At 39.8% G+C, this 19,381-nt stretch overlaps 1 protein-coding gene across 3 annotated transcripts in view; it reads left to right on the plus strand.

Moving 5' to 3' along the window:
• The window catches only part of IQGAP2 (IQ motif containing GTPase activating protein 2), a 436,318-nt gene that overhangs the window by 225,478 nt on the left and 191,459 nt on the right, over positions 1-19,381 (plus strand). For 2 of the 3 annotated variants that reach the window (XM_068248838.1, XM_068248829.1), the window contains exons 7-11: positions 288-401; positions 1,596-1,774; positions 4,506-4,593; positions 6,849-7,012; positions 12,913-13,000. In XM_068248838.1, coding sequence (XP_068104939.1) covers positions 288-401; positions 1,596-1,774; positions 4,506-4,593; positions 6,849-7,012; positions 12,913-13,000 — 633 coding nt within the window. The remainder of the gene's footprint in view (positions 1-287; positions 402-1,595; positions 1,775-4,505; positions 4,594-6,848; positions 7,013-12,912; positions 13,001-19,381) is intronic. The other variant, XM_068248846.1, reaches the window with a different exon arrangement.

Below are 19,381 nucleotides of genomic sequence, written 5' to 3' on the forward strand. Positions count from 1 at the left end.
TATCTTCATTTGAAGGGGGGAAAAAAGTATTTCAGGACATTGTCTAACACTGGATTTACTGTAGTTTTACCCAGAATTCAAATTGATGATGGTTTGTGAGCAGGATCCATATTTGTCTATGCTGTCAATATGTCATAGATTGTTAGCAGCAAGTCTGGTTAGGGTTCCAGGCAAAGGTATGCCTTGACAATTATTTCTAGTTTATGGTTACAAATTAAGTGATTAAGGTAAGGCTTGTATAGTGCTGCGCCATACAATGCATTGATCATCACTATTTTGTCCTGCAGAGGAAGAGATCAGTAATATGAGGAAAGAGCTGGAAAAGTACGGTATCCAGATGCCATCTTTCAACAAGATTGGAGGTATCCTGGCAAATGAGCTGTCTGTGGATGAAGCAGCGTGTAAGTTTGTTTGTCTGCATTTATTTGTATTGTTTATGCACAGTTCATAAAGGACATTATTTGGTTTAACTATACGTTTTGTCACTTTCTGAATAATTTATCCCTGCATGGCACACACATGGGCTTTCTGGACCATAGCTCCCAACTCCCAACTGTCCCTCTTTTGGAGGGACAGTCCCTCTTTGGGAGCCCTTCCTTCTGTCCCTCTTTCCTCCTCATTTGACCCTCTTTCAGTACTTTGTCCCTCTATCTATGTAAATATATATATATTTCTCTACTAAAAAATGTTTGACACTAAACTTTATTCCCATCCTTTAAATTTATATATTACTAGCTTTAAAATGGTAATTTGAAGGAAAATGATGCATGATAGACAGGACAAGTGTGTTTTGATTTATAAAACAACCTATTTTTCTTATGAAATCTTTATGGTATGAATGACTAGGGGTGTGGTTAGGTGTGGCAGGGGCATGGCTTAAGTGTCCCTCTTTCTCATCTCAAAAAGTTGGGTGGTATGGTCTGGACAGGTGGCAGGGTGATTAACTGCAGTGTCCCGGAAGTAGTTCCAGGTTCGCGACCCTCTTGATAAAAATGTAAATAAAAATAAAAAATCCCTAAAAAGCAACACTAAACATTTTACTTGAATTTCAGTTCTCTGTAACTAACTCAACGGTGTACGCGGCAGATCGGGGGTTGTTAACCCCCGATCTGCCGCGTACAAAGTGTATAATACACTTTTTAATGTATGCATCACCGATCACCCCCTCAGACCACTGTTTGCACCCAATCGCCCCCTAATCACCCATCAATCACCCCCTGTCACTATAAAAATAAGATTTCTGAAGGGTCAATGGATTAATTTGTGCTGTTGCAGTCCCACTTGCTTACCCATGGCAAATGGGAGAGTGGCAAAACTCTTCAAACAAATATGCCTTGGCAGGCCTTAGTAATGCTATGCTATGGGACCTCATGAGCTGTAGCTATTCCACTGGAAGCAGGTGATATTGTTACCTCATGCACTGGATAATTATGTTATCAAAAGTCAAATATGCCAACTTAATTGTTTCTTATGGAGACAGATTTGCTGTTTAATTCATGTAATCTTTCCATGGATATTGAATATCCTGAAGTTCGTTTTTTCTATAGGAAACCTCTTGTCTGTGGGATTCATTTTCTATCCTGTCATGTTTTTAGTGCACGCGGCAGTCATTGCCATTAATGAAGCTCTGGACAAAGGAGTAGCCAGCCAGACGATGTTGAACCTCAGGAACCCCAATGCAATGTTGCTAAATGTGCAGGAGGGATTTGACCAGCAGTACCACGACGAGCTCTCCCAAGCTAAGAAAATAAAGGAGGAAAATGCTCAACTGAAGGTAAACAGTCACTTCAGAATGTCCTCATAGTACAGCCACAGGCACCTTAAGAACACAAGTAATGTATAAATCTTTTTGTTTATTTTTCTTAATGTTGATAAAACTGTAAGGAACACTCTTTTTTAGGGCCATTTTCCCCTGAGATTCCAGGGTCTCTGTCAGCTTTTGCAATTGCGTTTTCTACACAGGTTTTGCTGCGATCTTTCCACGATTTTTCACATACACTGCATTTGAGAACGCGCTTGTTGTGTGCAAAAAGTGGAAAGCTGTGCGATTTTAAAAACTCTCCTAAAATCTCCAGTGCAATGCACAATGCACAATCACAGCTAATGTGTATCCTGCCTTACACAAACTACTCTTCTACCTAGCATGGGAGTGCAGGTGCATACAGAGGCCCAATACAATAACAACCAAAACTTCAATTTCTTTACTATTATTTGTTCATAAACTTTAATAACATTTACGTAAACTTTGCTTTAAAACCATACAAAACTTGCATAAAGTCCACAGTAACAACTGACCACAAAGCCCACGTACCATAGTGGATGAGTTTATCATAAAGTCCATGGAAAATCAACACACGGACCAACAGGGAAGTAAGGATAAATAAAATGTAAAAAAAAAATAGGCTAGCCCAGACCCGGACTACCTTCACTCAAGCACCAATAAGTTGTGCCCGCGACAAAGGGAGGGAGGGGAAAACTGTTCGGCTGCACCTCAGGCAGAATGATGAGCTCCCGCCTAGACAGCTATATTTATACTGGATCCAGCCTATCTATCATTGGACAGCTGATTTCCTGCACTTTTGGACTGCTGCCAATCACAGGTGAGCAAACTAACTTCTGCCTCAACATTTCTTCCTCAGCACCTGTGAGGCCTTGTTTACATTGTGTTCGGCTCGCGTGTCCGCCCACAGTGTTTTTTTTTTAAAGCGTTTTCCAGCGATTTTCTGCCCTTTCGCACGTTTTTGTAAGCGCTTTTGCATAGCGCTTCCGTCTTTTGATCCAGAAAAAATCGGGAAAAATATATACAATGTAATTTTTTTTTTAAACGCTTACGCAATCGCTTGCCTAAGCGATTTTGTGAGCGTTTTGCGGTTTTTCCTATCCCTTCCATTGAGGCAAATCGCCTCAAAAATGGCCCAAGCACCGCTTTTCAAAGCAGATCGCAAACGAACCGCTCTGATATGAACTCTCTCATAGAGAATCATTGCACAAGCGCTTTCAGGGTGATTTTGAAAATCGCCTGCGCTTAAAATTTTATAAAAATGCATATAATAATAGGGGCAGCACGGTGGCGTAGTGGTTAGCTCTCTCGCCTTGCAGCACTGGGTCCCTGGTTCGAATCCCAGCCAGGACACTATCTGCAAAGAGTTTGTATGTTCTCTCCGTGTCTGCGTGGGTTTCCTCCGGGCACTCCGGTTTCCTCCCACATTCCAAAAACATACAGATAAGTTAATTGGCTCCCCCTTAAAAAAATTGGCCCTAGACTACAGTACTTACACTACATAATATAGACATGGCAATGGTAGGGATTAGATTGTGAGCTCCTTTGAGGGACAGTTAGTGACAAGACAATATATATATATATATATATATATATATATATATATATATATATATACACTGTACAGCGCTGCGTAATATGTCGGCGCTATATAAATACTAAATAATAATAATGTGAACAAGGCCTAAGAGAAAGTGACAGCAGCAGATACTATCCTACACACACACACTGTATATATACACACTATAGTGTATAATACTACACTATATTGAGCCCAATAAACAAAGTGCCACACATTATATGAACTTAACATTAAAGGAATACTATCGATACCCAAGTGTTCTAAAATGACAATGTACAAATAATGTCTAAGTAGCTGTGTAAACATTTTCCTACTTTTCATGTTAAATATCAGAGGCAAAAGCTGTAATTTGAGGGTAGGATTTAGCTATATTGGGACAAATCAATTGCAGAATGGGTGTCTGCTTCAATGCACAGCCAGAGTTGCATATCAGACTACAGAAAGCAAATATCAAACATATCAAACTCTGAAAGCAAAAACAGTATGAAAAGCTGACAATTAGTTACATTTCCTCTGCTCTTTTCAGACACGTCAGTCAGAAACACAGGACACAGAAGCTGCAGCTGTTGGGAGCTCTCTTCTCTGTCACACACAGAGCTACACATAGAGTTAACTGATCAAGTGTGAGGGGAATTTCCCCTCTCTTCATGGCTCAGTCAGCGGTCAGTTTTGGCGTCAGTAAAGTTTGAATGTATTTTGATAACAGTAAACAAAGAAGTTGCTACTAAAATGTATACACCAGTACTTAGCAGCACTTCCCAAACACTTCCCAAACAATTCCTGTGTCAATTGAAAAAAATATATGAATCGATAGTATTCCTTTAAGTATACACCTCACTCTTTATTTTCAAATGAAACAACTTGATAAATGAAATATAAGTAGCTAAACTATAGATCTGCTCCATTCATATAAATGAGGCTTGACAATAGCTACAAGAGTTTTTAATTTGCAGTTCTACCCCCCATAATGTCAATTGGCAAAATTCAAGGCAGCAGAAGTAAGCTGAACCTTAGACGAGAGAAAAAAAAAGCAAATTTTCATTTTCTTAATGAGTTCTGCATAGCGTTAAAGAATGTGGAAGTTTTCATTCATCATTAATCCGTATTGGTCCCTAATGTCAGCCCCTTTGTTTTGCGGTACAGAATAGCAGTATTTCTGAAGAGGAGCGCGATGTCTATGAGGAGCTGCTCACACAGGCGGAGATACAGGGTCACCTCAATAAGGTTAACAGTAAGTACATTTCCACAATGGGGTGCCTGGATCGGAGTGGCTGTCAGTGAGTGACTGAGAGAGGACATGGCCTGCTGATGCTATATTAATACATAGCTGCATGATTATCCTACACAATCCTATTGCTTAACATCTGGCAGTAGAAGCAATACGTCCTGCCGCTTGCCAGCCTGCTTTATAATTCTTGCTTCTAGCTGAACACTTTGTCTTGTACAGTTTGATCCCTGCATACACACAAACCATGCCATGCGTTTTGCTACAACCTGTGGCACAAATACATACAGGACATGCAATTACACAAGTTCACAAATGCTTTCATTGAAGAGGGAAAAGCAAAAGAAGACAAAACATTAGGCCTTGTGTAGGGTTGGGATATCTTTATTAGGGAATCCATCATACCCACCTATAGCTCATGAAGGCAGGTGTACAATGTTTTACTTAACCATTTCACCTCGATGGGTTTTTAAAAATAATGAAAATGCATTTCATTTTTCTATGGGAAGGTATATAATAGGGTATTTAAATGTGGTTTTACTTTTTGGCCACAAGATGGAGATACAAAGTTAGTGAGTTCTAAAAATAGAAACAGAACCAAGTGTTTGTATTTGTTCATATTTGTGTAAATACAGGGACGTAGATACTCGTGCTGGGGGAGGTGAAAAGGGGGCAAATAAAAACAAACAAAAACAAAAAAATGAACACTGATCTTCCAGTTGTGCTTTAAAATGGGATTACGCTCCCAAAACTAAAATTTCAGCTACTACACTTTGCTAAACTGTGCAATGCCAGCAGAATTGTTTTTTTTTTGTTTTTGTTTTTGTTTTTTTTGCTACAGTAATGTAAATACCAGAAACTTCACATTTCAGATAAGATAAGAACTCAATGGTCAGAAGGTAATTGCATATCCCCCTTCCCCTTTGAAGAGTTTACACTGTGATGTAAGCCTGTTATCTAGGTTATGTTTGCTGTTGGAGGGACATCTGTAATATAGCAGTAAATGAACACTGAGGTGGGTTGCAAAAAGAGAAAAGGGCGGAAGTGATGTTTTTTGGCATCACAGAGTAACGCAAAGATGGAAACCAGCAGAAATATTCTATTCTTTTTCCATATCATATTCCTCTTTAATCTGACAGTGAACACTGATAACAGGATAGGTAAGATAATTTCTTATTGGATGAATTATTTTTAATTTTTTTCAGTTAATATGGAGTTTCATCCCACTTTAACTCTACACCTCCAACAGCCCTAATTTTTACATTTATCTCAATGTTAACCTCACCCTGACCCTTCACTTAAGCCTAATGATTGCCCACATTCTTCAGACAAAACCTAACCTACTTCCAGATCTACCATCACCTCGAACCTAACTCAGACCTTTAATCCTAACCTAATGTTAACCCACACCTTAACTGACCTAGTGCTCAATACTAACCCCTCCCTCTTAGACCACATCCCTGGTTTTCCTAGCTCTATACTGTACAAACAGATGTGAAAGGATCCAATGTTAACCTATGGATCCATTCACATGCGTACGTTGGTACGGGTACATTCTGTATGTTCCGGTCCCCGGATCTAAAAATTGCTGCAGGCCCTAATTTTCCGGACCGTTCTGCCCAGCGGAACGGATCCAGCCAAAATATGCTGCAGCATTGGGGCAATGGAAAACGGAACGTTTCTTCACACTAGTGAAGAAATGGAGCGTTCCATGGGGGATGGGGGCATGTGCCGATGTGAATCTGAGCGACGGGAGGGTGCAGCAGCCGTGCGGGAGAGGGAGGGTAAAATACATACCTAATGTTCTTTAGCAGCTGGCGGTAGAGGCTTCCGTCGTCTTCTGCGTCATGTGACTACTACTGATGTGTAGTCATAGCGGAAGAAGTGGAAGCCTCTATGCCGGCTGCTACAGAACATTAGCTATGCGTTTGCGGGGAAACTTGAGTGAAAACTGATCCCATCAATCATTGATCAGATCAGTTTTCACTTCCATTCTGCAGTGTGCACAGAGCCACCCGGATCCGGTGAAGCGGAGACCGGATCCGCTTACCGGATCCGTTTGGCTTAAAAACGCAATGTGAACCACGCTTAACTGCTACAAGGTTACCAGTCCGCAGGATGGAGCAGGTTTCCACATCCTCAATGAAAGCATAAAGCACTTTAATACAAAATAATTATAAAAATTCAAGAGCACCTGTGATAAAATGACATAATTTAATAATCCTAATTTTGCGGTTTGTAAAGAATGTCTTTCCTTTCAGCCAATGTAGCCTTAGTCCAAGTTAATGAGGCCATTGACAGGAATGATGAGGCGGGATTATTACAGGCTTTGATGCTTCCTATTCTCAGCCTGTTTGAAGTTCAGCCACAAAATGCTTCCTGGTACCAGACTCAGTTGTGTAACGCTAAAGACCAGAAAACACAGGTAATGACATCACAGCAATACATCACAGCTCATCACACCATCACTTTATTCTCCTAAGTGTGTTGCACGTTCTTATGTTCCCTGCTATTAACCTGCTGCTGGGCATTGTGCTTTTGGTTGCTGAGATAACATGGCTGCCAACAATAGAAATGTAATATTATGAATGAGAGCAGCATGCAGAGCTAACTAGGCGCTGACGCTGCTACCTTCTACTGACCAGCTGGTTCTGTAAACACACACAAGCACGGTACAGACTGGGTACATCTGTGGAAAAGCTTTAAGTTCTAACAGGTTTGCTTACTATTTGAAGCGGTTTTCCTAAAAAATATATAAAATATATGTTTTTATAACATTGCATCATTCTCTAATATTTGCAGTTTATGCACTACTCAGCATTCTAAATGATTTTACAGAGCAGGCCAGTGAACTATTGACCTGTCCTCTGGCAGACAAAAAGAAAATACAGTGACTGACTGTTGAGATAACCAGCTTAAGAAGACAGACTGTCGTGGAGCTCAATGGCTCTTTTGCATAGATAACTGAAGTTTCTTAACTCTTCCTGTACTGGAAGCAATATTAGACTCATGTCTCTGCTCCAAATGTTTTATTTCTTAGCTGTACTACACATACAAATCATTATATCATAATGTTTTTCCGCTTGTGTCTCTTTAATGCTAACATTGGTGTTTGAATATGGCATAGACAATTTGAAACTCCCGTCTGCCGCTGTTCAGCACCAAGCAAGTCAGGAGGAGCTTCCTGGCTTGCAATTCGCGTTGTCATTCATGTGACTCTGATGCTTACTCCTTCCAAGGAGGACGTATCTGAGTCGCATGAAGTTACATTAGGGATGTTGGCATATGAGCATTGAAGGTATTTTCTGGAAGGAATTTATAAACTTTGTATTATCTTTCACAGTTCCATTTTATAGGTGGGATCTTTGTGCATTCTGTGTAAATATTCAGCCACAATAGGACAAGTGTCCTCAGGGCTTTTTCCCCAGTGCGCCATGTCTTCCCCTTCATTCTTGAGGTGTCGTTCATGGGGCAATATGGTGCTGTTTGATCCATCCGCAGCTTGAGTTACCGTATCTCATTTGAGATAAGTGCACTGCTTTTTTTTTACCTCAGTCAGCAAAACTCTGTGTGCTGTAAATTCTTGGAATGCTTTGATCTCTCTCTACTAGCAGAAAATATAAAAACTGAAAGCAGAAGTCCACTGTTATTGTCTCACACTGCCCTCTAGTGACAAGTGGCCATAAATACACATTAGAGCTGTACTAATTAGAAACAAGGAAATGTAGCAAATTACAAATAAACAAATGTGTTAAAATAAATTGGCCTGGAGCAGTTGCAAGCCTCTAAATAATTTGGCTGCTAAAGGGTTAAAACCTGCACCCAGGCTACTTTGTCAAGCAGTGGATACTGGCAGCCCCATTCACTTGTACTGAATGAGGCCAGATCACTCTGTACTCTGCACTCTGTACTCTACCATAGATAGCAGCAGAGCCCCGATACCTCCCAGTATTCAGGATTTTTATTGCATTTGCATCATGTTCATGCTGAGAGGGACCTTGAGGATTCCATGTTTTCTATAATATTGGATGTACGATGCTCAGAATACTATTGGAGGAGGTCAATTAGATAATTCCAGCTTTAATGCTTATTGTATGCAGCTTAATGGTAAACCAAGTGTTGAACCAATCCAAATTGGCAGGACGTGCATTTGATTGTCTCCATTATGCAAACTGGAATTATTAGTATCCTATTGACCATGTCTAAAGGACAACTGTAGGGAGAGGTATAAGGAGGCTGCCATATTTATTCCTCCTTAAGCAATACCAGTTTCCTGGCAGCCCTGCTAATGTCTTTGGATGCAATCGTGTCTAAATAACACCAGAAACAAGCATGCAGCTAATCTTGTCAGTTCCAACATTAATGTCGGAAACGCCTGATATGCTGCATGCCTGTTCAGGGTCTATGGCTAAAAGTATTAGAGACAGAGGATTGCCAGGCAACTGGTATTGCACAAAAGGAAAAAAAACATGGCAGCCTCCCTACAGTTGTCCTTAATGACTATGAACTGCAGCAATTCCAAAAATGTGCTGAATTTAATATGGCTTCCTCCTTATTCACATGGGAAAATAAGGCTATGTAAAAGAGGCTTCCCGGGACAGAAAAGGAGGAAAAAGGAAAATGAGCTGAAATTTTATTATCAGTAATGGATATTTGTTAGGAAAATGGGAACAAAGTGCATATGCAGACTACAGGTCCACTGTTATAGGTCAATGATCTGTAAGGTTTAAGGAGTGATTCAGTCGTAGATATGTTAAAGAGACTCAGAGATGAAACCAGGGCTCCACAGCATTTGGTACAAACATCATCGGACTCCGACTCCGGGTGCCCAAAATTGCTCCGACTCTTCTACCCCGACACCAACTCCGACTCCACAGCCCTGCATGAAACCTGAAAGATTTTTTTACTTACTCTGGGCTTCCTCCAACTACCTGCCCATACAATTCTATGTGGCTCTTCACAGTACTGCTTTGTAATATCGTGGCATTCTAACTCACTACATGTAGGCTCTGTATTAAAGTCTATGTCCAGTCTCCATTGCATTTCACACTCATAACGTGTGCGTTATGCAACCTGACCACTGTGAATCCAGCCTTGACTAGTAAAAAAAAAAAAAATCATTCATTTTACAAAATGCAATAACAGAGAGAAGATTGCAACTAGAGGCCCCCCCCCCCCTCCCCATCAAGCAGATCATTGGGAAATAACCGCACAATGCAGCGATCTGTAGCAAGAGATCTTCTGTTTCACACTTTGATAGATAGAAATGATTTTGTTTTTAAACTCTTGTAAATATGAAGTTGTTGGCATTGCCATAAAATCTATGCTGCTTGAGTGGGAGAGGTTTCCTCCTTCATGCAAGCATAATGATTGCAGCTCGCCCATTTCTCAGCAGAAATTGCACAATAAATATGACAAGGTTTGGAAAGTGTGGGAAGAAGCTATAAGGCTGTATATTTAAAACCGCTCCTCAAATGTGGCTATAATCATAATAATGGGGGTTTGTTGTGATTACACCAACCTGCGTATACATTGTTCGTTATAATCAATAAGTATGCGTGAAATGCATTTAAAAAATATATACAAAATATTCATATACAAATTGGTTTGTTCCTCCAGCAGGAACAAGTTTAGTTATTATTTTGTTTGTTTTTGTTTAAGTTAAAGGGGCACTATGGTGAAAAATGTTAAATACGTACAAACATATACAAATAAGAAGTATGTTTTTTTTTTCCAGAGTAAAGTGATCCATAAATTACTTTTCTCCTATGTTGCTGTCACTTACAGTAGGTAGTAGAAATCTGACAGAAGCAACAGGTTTTGGACTAGTCCATCTCTTCATAGGGGATTCTCAGGGATTTATCTATTTTCAAAAGCACTTAGTGGATTGCAGTTGCTCGGTCCAACTGCCAAAAAACTGTGTAGCGAGCAGGGAAAGTTGGCCAGCATCATTGTTTAAACCCTTTTTAGGGAATATCTTTATAAAGAATAAATGCCTTGCTGAGAATCCCCTATGAAAAAATGGACTAGTCCAAAACCTGTCACTTCTGTTAGATTTCTACTACCTGCTGTAAGTGACAGCAACATAGGAGAAAAGTAATGTATGGCTCATATTACTCTGGAAAAAACGTACTTCGTAGTTGTCTTATGTTTGCGCATGTTTTACATTTTTACAAATTTTCGCCATAGTCCCCCTTTAAATAGCATATTTTTTCCCTATTGATTTCATGAGATCAGATAATGTCACAGCATACCCCACCAAGCATAATGTAAGCTTGGCTTAAAGGGAACCTAAACTGAGAAGGATATGGATCTTTCCTTTTAAAATACCAGTTGCCTGACTCTCCTGCTGATCCCGTGTCTATAATACTTTTAGCTACGGCCCCTCAACAAGCATGCAGATCAGGTGCTCTGACTGAAGTCAGACTGGATTAGCTGCATGTTTGTTTCAGGTGTGTGATTCAGCCACTACTTCAGCCAAAGAGATCAGCAGGACTGCCAGGCAACTGGTATTGTTTAAAAAGAAACATCCATATCCCTCTCAGTTAAGGTTCCCTTTAAAGAGGAACTTCAGTGAAAATAATGTAATAAAAAAGTGCTTAATTTTTACAATAATTATGTATAAATGATTTAGTCAGTGTTTGCCCATTGTAAAATCTTTCATTCTGACAATTTTTTACATGGTGACATTTTTACTGTGGGCAGGTGATGTAGCTGCTCCATGCTTTTTTGGCAGTGGGAAACAGCTGTAAACAGCTATTTCCCACAATGCAACAAGGTTCACAGACAGGAAACTGCCAGGAGTACCACGGTCCTCAGAGTTTCTTGTGGGAGGGGTTTCACCACAATATCAGTCATGCAGCGCCCCCTGATGGTCTGTTTGTGAAAAGGAATAGATTTCTCATGTAAAAGGGGGTATCAGCTACTGATTCGGATAAAGTTCAATTCTTGGTCGGCCACAAAGGCCCAGGCTTTAGGCGGAAGCTAGCCAAGGGGCAGCTGGACATGGAAGAGGGATTGCTGCATATGATACGAGGCTGTAAATAAAATAATGTACTGAAGTTGCAAATAAGGAGAAACACATGGAAATGGAGAGCTGCTATCCAAGGGATCTGTACAGCTGCAACTCGAAAAATTAGAATATCGTGCAAAAGTCTATTTATTTCAGTAATTCTACTTAAAAGGTGAAACTGATATATGAAATGGAACCCCTTTGCAGGTGTTATTGATTAACTAGCTGATTAGAGTCTGACACTTTGAGCCTAGAATATGGAACATTTTCACAATATTCTAACGGTCTGAGATTTTTGGACTTTCATAATCATCAAAATTATAATAAAGGCTTGAGATATCTTGCTTTGTGTGTAATTAGTCTATTTCATATATTAGTTTAACCTTTTGAATTACTGACTTGGACTTTTGCACAATATTGTAATTTTTCTAGTTTCACCTGTAAGTATTCAATTTTAACTTTAAACGTTAAGTGTCCATATACAGAACTGTATCAGATTGTACAGTTTTGATCTAGTTCTGTATAATGCCCGAAGAAACTTAACATTTCCAAAGCTTGCAATAAACCATGTACAATTGGTCATTAAAGGTATCACCAGAATGGTTTGTTGGTTTGATGTCTGCATCTCAGATCCCTCCTCCGTTGGAGTATGGTATAAAAGCATTGCTCAGAGACACCTGTGCTTGCCTTTGAGGAGACACTAGTGCTCTTGCTGTCTAGAAGGACATTCTGCAGCAATTCTGCTCTGTGTATTCTTCAACGGCGAAGCTATGCAACATGCTGATCTCCTTTCGTGGCTTGGCATACTGATAGTAATTGGGGATGGTCATTGAGTTGCAAATAATTCCTAATTGATGGAGGAGGATGTAAATTTTGTGCGCAGATTTATTCAGGTTGTAAATGGACCAAGTGCATTATTATTATTATTATAATTTAATAATTATATTGTGCCAACACCTTCCGCTGCTCTATACAAGGTATATAGTCTTGTCACTAGCATTCCACCATGGTAGTATTTGATTGGTTCATGTTTAAGTTGCATACATTTGCATTTAAAATTTACATACTCCTGCATCGACTCATTTAATGTGACTGAATCAGGAAAGGCATGGTTCATCAAGTAGAACACGTCTCCATTTCTCATTCCATCCTAAACACTGGCATGGATATGGCCCTTCAGGACTGGAGTTCGACACTTGTGCCCTAGAGCATCACTGTTAGTAATTAACCTCTGTCTGTTTAAATGACTAGCTTCATGGTTCTTTCCAGCTATAAGACATTAACTGCAAGATTTCTCTCCTCCTGATCCCTAGAAAGCAGGTGTCCCCAGTTCTCTTGACAAAAGCGAGATACAGAAGGAAGTTAGTGTTGCCAATAAGGAGTCTGAGGCTCACGGGCTTAGTGAGTAAACCTTAAAATAAGTCTGTCCTGCACTTGTGTTCTCGTCATTAATCAGTGCATGCTGAAATTTTAGATCTGTTAATTAATACGGCATCAATTTCTTTTTATGGATAAGTGTTGTTTCTGTTACTGTCCTCACTGTTACAATTGCTTCAGTCACCACTGTGTGCACTATTGGGGGAGTATTCTTATTGTCTCAGGTAGTTAACCTTTCTTGGTTTCATTGTGTACGGCATTTTCAGTGGCTGAAGAACAGCGGCTAAAACTGCTTCACAGATTGCACGGCACTCCGCCACACCGGCAATATGGCCGCTCCTTTCACACCTACATGTTGAATTGCACCACGAACCATTATCAAACACATGTTCGGGACAGGAGAATGGCTGCAGAATTATCTTCTGCGGTTTTAGAGCAACATTTTCACAAACCTTGGCAACGGAAAGTGAGCATATGATGAAAAAAAACATGATAGGTTACTTTTAGTGAAAACCATCCCTGCTTTTCAGTGAATGTCTTCATTTATATTAAAGGAGAACTCTACCTAAATCCTATAAGATGGAAGAGGTTCAGGTTCATGTGACTGTGAAGTTAATACTTTGGCAAAGGACTTCACAATATCTGCTGTTTGACGTGGTGGGCTTCTGACGTCATGTGCACATGCTGGGCACTCCCCCAACTTTCTGGCTCTTGCACTTCCTGCAATATTTGGCACCATCTACAGGATTCTATAGAAGGCATCAACTGTTTTTGGTTTTAGCAGGAAGAGCAGTAGCTGGAAAAGCAGGACAGTGCACCACTGAAAATATATTAAAAGCCTTCTTGCACGTCTATGTATGCCATTATATGATAAATGGAATTCTCTTTAAACATACTTCCTTTTGGGAAGTGGAATGGCTGGGGCCCGACTCAATTTTATTCTTGAATTGTTGATTATCTTGACATGCAGTTTGCACTGAAAGAGATACTCTCTCTAGCCTAAACGTTTGTAGTTTTGAAGTGGCGTAGGAAAGAGATGGAACAATTATCAGGTTTTTTTACTGCTATCTGCATCCTCGTCGGGCAGATCTACCCCAACTGACAGAGCGCTATGAAATCCCACCTTAGATCATTGTCACCAGAGACGATATTCCCCTAGATTTGTCCCCCCTCTCGTATTCAAGTGACTGCTGTAAAGTTTTGCAATTCACCTAATTCTCTGTTACAGTGACTGTGATTTTCTATCTAAATTCCACCAACAGGAAGACAGAAAACCTAAGAGAACCTCTACCCTTCACCATGCTACTTAGAACTAATAGTTATCTGGAGCCACAGTTAAATGAACACAGTCAATACCCAAGTGTTCTAAAATGACAATGTACAAATAATGTCTAAGTAGCTGTGTAAACATTTTCCTACTTTTCTGATATTAAATATCAGATTCAAAAGCTGTAATTGGTTGTTTATAGGTTGTAGCATTAGAACAATTAATTGGCGAAGGGGTGCTTCAGACTACAGAGTTATATGAAGCTTTGGTGTCCGATTTCACACACCATTACAAACAAGAAACATTTCCTCTGCTCTCCCGCAGACAGCTCAGTCAGAAAGACAGGCCGCTGCAGTCACACACAGTTTTAATACAGATGTAGTGTGAGGGATTCCCCCTCCCCTCATGATTTACTGGTCCGTCACCCTGCTCAGCTTGGCCGTCCTTTTTGTGTGAAAGTGTTTTGATAACAGTAAACAAAGATGTAGGCACTAGGCAGCGAAGTGTATACACCAACACTTCCCAAACCATTCCTATGTCAATATAAAAAAATATGTTAATTGATAGTGTTCCTTTAAAGTTAACATTTTTTCATTATATGCTCACCTTACATTTCCCAGGTTTGCTATGTAGGTTCACTCTAACTTAAGCCAACAAGAAATGGAATTGAACGTCACACACAAACATACACGCAAAACCTCCTAAATATTGGAATTGGTGTCTAGAGATGTGTTCTTTGGGCTAACAAAAAGAAACTTTGTTACTTTTTAGTTGTTCCTAATCACAGTAAAGCTGGTCACTAACGATCCAGTTTTTAGCAAAAAATCGTTAGAGTAATCAGAAATTCTTATCGGATTGGTTGAAAATAACCTTAGTTGATGGGCACAATCTATTATGAACGATAATAAAAATAGTCGTCCGATTGGATTTTTGTCCAACCAAATTTGGATTTTCTTGATTGGTTGTGATAGATAGGAAGCAAAGATTGGTTCGTTGATGGTGTAGTGAAAGATTTTTCTTCCGATCAGAATTTCTGATCGCTCTATTTTAGAAATTGGACTATTAGTGGCCACCTTAAGACTGAACACTAGGCAGCTTCACAACTTCAACAGTGCAGGCCTTTTTCCCAAATGGTGTAAAGCCTTGGCAAGTCCACATACTTGTATGAGAGTCCTACTGTGGACTTGACTACTAATGAATGAGAGCATAATGACACTCGGGAAGGAATCTTGAGTTTTTAGCATTGGCTGCCTCTTAAGACTCATTTTAATAGCTTGGAATTTTGCGTGCATGTTAGTGAATGTCGTATACAGCATCCATCTTGTATCCATAGACACCTAGTGGTTGAATGACAAATTTCCAAATCCGGTTAATGTGCATTTAAAATATAGAACATACAATCATTTTCATTCATCTAGCGGTTTGCTGTGGGCTGAAAGGAGCTGCATATTGCTTTTGTATGTTTTATTATAACCTTCACAGTTCCCAATCGTACATGGAAGGCAATGAATGCATTGAAATGTAATCCATCCTCGTGATCTGTCAATCTATAAATGCAATCGCAACAGAATAAATAGGACCTTGTGTCTCAAAAACTCTAATTGACTTTTTGAATGGAATATGTATTTATTGAATTGTGAATTTGAACACATGACAGCCGATAGTGTGGTCACCATTTCCTCTTCATTGGTATTGACTGTATCATGTGCTACATGCATCACCATTCGTGTAACTCTCCTGGTAGTAATTTAGTATCTAAAAAATAAATACCTGTTGTAAAGTAGGTGTAAAGGTACCCATGCACGGTGGTGAAATACCTTCTGTGTTCATTTCTTTATGATTTTCTTTTTAGCGATCTATAAGTTGCATATAGACATCTTACTTTAAAGTGGTCTGAAAGTCAGCATTTTTACTTTGCTCTAAAAGATTCCTCACAGCGTGATAGCTACTATCCCAGATTTTTTTTTTTTTTTAGCAGAACATCACTGAAATGGTTAAACAAAGCACTTTGTCCTGCTATTCAGCTTCAAATCCACATCCAAACTGGAGATAACAGTATCTTTGTTTGCATTCCAATGTTGATACATGTGTGTAAGCACAGTGTAACAGGTGAAAAGGAGCTCTCTGTGAAGCTCTCTGTGCTTCAGGCACACAAACCGCTCAGAACCGCTAATTAGAAGATGTTAATATATAATAAAAAGCAGTTTGAATAAAATGCAATGGCAGGTTTTAGGGCAAGATAAACTACACTTTGTAAACTTGTAATTTGTAAACAGACAATATTACTTATGCACAAAAGAAAATATAACTGTATGAGTAATAAAAAGTAGGAAAACTAATTTTTTATCGAATGTTATGTAGGAGTTTCAGACCACTTTAACCTTAACGCTTAACGTTAAGTCTAACTCTGACTGCTTGGTTTTGAGTGAGATGAATGGCCTTTCCTGGATGCCAGCCATAGACTTGAGATGCTAGAGTTCAGATGGTAGACCAGCAAATGCCTACAGACCTGCCCCTAGATGCTGCAGAGCTATTGGAGCACTGGCAACGCAGGGTTGGTGGATTTTCCCTTTGTTTTAGGACGATCACCTGGAAGAAAAACCTCTTCAATAATTGATTTATTTTTGTGTGTATTGTACTGGCAGATAACCTAATCATTCACCTTTGTAATGACTATGGGGGTTCTTGTAATTGTAAAATCTGCTGGCGATTGAACACCATAGGCTTACTCTTGCATCACTCTATGGGAACTTGACTGTGATGGACCACATAGTGTTAGCCTATAGGAGGAAGACTTTAATGCACCACCTAGCATTAGTCAGCTGGTGCTAGGAACAGTGGCATTCATTTGTGGTGCCGCGGTCTTGGTGAATGGGAGCAATGAATGCCATACAAGGAGATGAGGATGCACACCCCACTACCTAGGGGTGATGATGGATGATGCAGGGCAGTGATGGGTTAGTCAGCACTAGCCCTGCTGGTAATTCTTGCTTTCTTTTTTGGTTTTGAGTTTTAAGAGGGGTTTGTTTTTTGGTGGTGGGGGGTGTCGTTTGTGAGTTTTTAGGCTCAATCTGATAGTGTTAGTTGAGGCCAGAAATGCGCTGGCAAGGTTTTAAGTAGCACCAGTGGCCTATGTAGTATGACTCCCTCCAATCTTGACCATAGTAGACTATGCCAGTGCGTCTGTTCATTTTTACTGTAGGTCAGTTGTCAGACTATATCTGTACCTCCAATCATTCTCTCGAATTTGTGTCCTGCTTTAGTCTCATTAATATTGCAGTTTTTTCTTAACATTGATCATTGTAGTGGTCCTCCTGATCCGGTGAAATCATTTCTTCTATTCTGATGTAAGCCTTGCACTTCTTGGAACTTAAACTGCCATTTGTTTCCGTGTGTGGGTACCTTATATTCTATCCTTATGTCATTCTTCTTTTATAGAGCATTCCAAATTATGTGTCTGTCATGTCCGTACTAACCTGCATAGTGCTGACCATGCGCTTCTACGCCTGAATGACTGCATCTCCTATGTGTTCCCTCTTCTGTATGCCATGCCTGGCTGAGTGTGTCTTCGTTGTGTAGCTATCTATTAATGTCATGGATCTGAAGGGCTGTTGTACTTTTATCATGTTTCATTTATTACCATTACCTCCTTGTAGGGAAGTATGGGTGAGTGTGTGCAAAAGGTTGTGCCATGATTACTTGATGGTGATTATTGAAAGTTTGTCATCAGCAACACCCTCCTTTAAATGCCATCTTCACCTAAAACATATTTTTTACTTGTGAGTAGGGATAGTCATCGAGAGGAAAATCATTCACAGCTGATGCAAATTTGTATGCTAATATTTGGAAAACCTATGCATTTGGTCAATTTTCAAGCACCATATAGTTGCCTATATTTAGCACATACATTTGCATCAGCTTGGGATTCTTTGCATTTGGTCTTTCAGCAGAAACAGGACTCACAGCACAGATCAGCACTGTAGCTGTGATTCTAATGCTACGTACACACATGCGACAACGATCGTTCGTTGAGAACGACGAACGAACTTTTAATTGATGAAAGAACGACCTAAGTAAAGTTAGTTTTAAAAGGTGTGTAACGATCTGATCGTTAGAACGAACGTTACATCACGTAAAGCAACTATTGCGCCTGCGCATAAAAATGAGAAGTTTCAGGGAGAAATAGTGAAATGCGCATGTCAAGCCTAGTACGAATACGAACGACCGTTTCCAACGATGTACTACTTTTGCAAACGATCGTCGTTGGTTAAAATCCGTCGAGACAGAACTTTCTTTTGTAGCGATTTGGCTCGTTCGTCGTTTGCCTTAATAGTCGGTGGTTCGTTTTTTGTAACGATTGTCGTTGGTAAAGATCGGGGAACACTATAGTCGCATGTGTGTACGCACCTTTAGTCTTTTTAAGCAAAGTCAGTGCTGCCTATTATGCTCCTGACAGAATGAGGCAGGGTTGCAAAAGCACAAGATTTTATGGTAGCTTTACAGAGGCAGAGTTCAATTACATCTTGATACTTTGAAACATGGAAAAATGTTTTAATAAAAGGTAACCAGAATAGTGCATCAATATTACAAAGTATGAAAAAAAAGGCATTAACAAAGAAAACCAGAATACTGAAGTCCCTTTTGCTTTGGCCTCAACATTGAACAGTACAGATGTTTAAAGTCCAAATGCGTGGTGCATGGCTCTCTATGCATGCGGCCTAGCAACAAGATGACCATTGAAAAGCCCCAGGGGCTGACGGTCTTTTTCCAGGGGCAAGAAATCCACTTCAACTTCAGTTACTATATTGAATACAAAAATAAATCTTTCTAACTGTAGATTAAAAAAGAAATATTCATTTTGAGCCTAGACTTGAGGTAAAGCCGTATGGTGACATTTTGGAAGTGCAGAATCCGTAATATGTTTAGGCCCATACACACGTCTGATTTTTTTTTAAACGACGGGTCGTTTGGACGTCCGGACGTCAAATCAGGCATGTGTACAGTCCGTTGTTCAGCTGATAAGACTGGTCTTATCAGCCGAATGACTGACTGTACACACGCCTGATTTGATGTCCGGACGACTGAACGACGGGACGTCCAAACGGCCCGTCGTTTACAAAAATCAGACATGTGTATGG

The sequence above is a fragment of the Hyperolius riggenbachi genome, chromosome 1, assembly GCF_040937935.1.
Source record: "Hyperolius riggenbachi isolate aHypRig1 chromosome 1, aHypRig1.pri, whole genome shotgun sequence".
Classification (NCBI taxonomy): Eukaryota; Metazoa; Chordata; class Amphibia; order Anura; family Hyperoliidae; genus Hyperolius; species Hyperolius riggenbachi.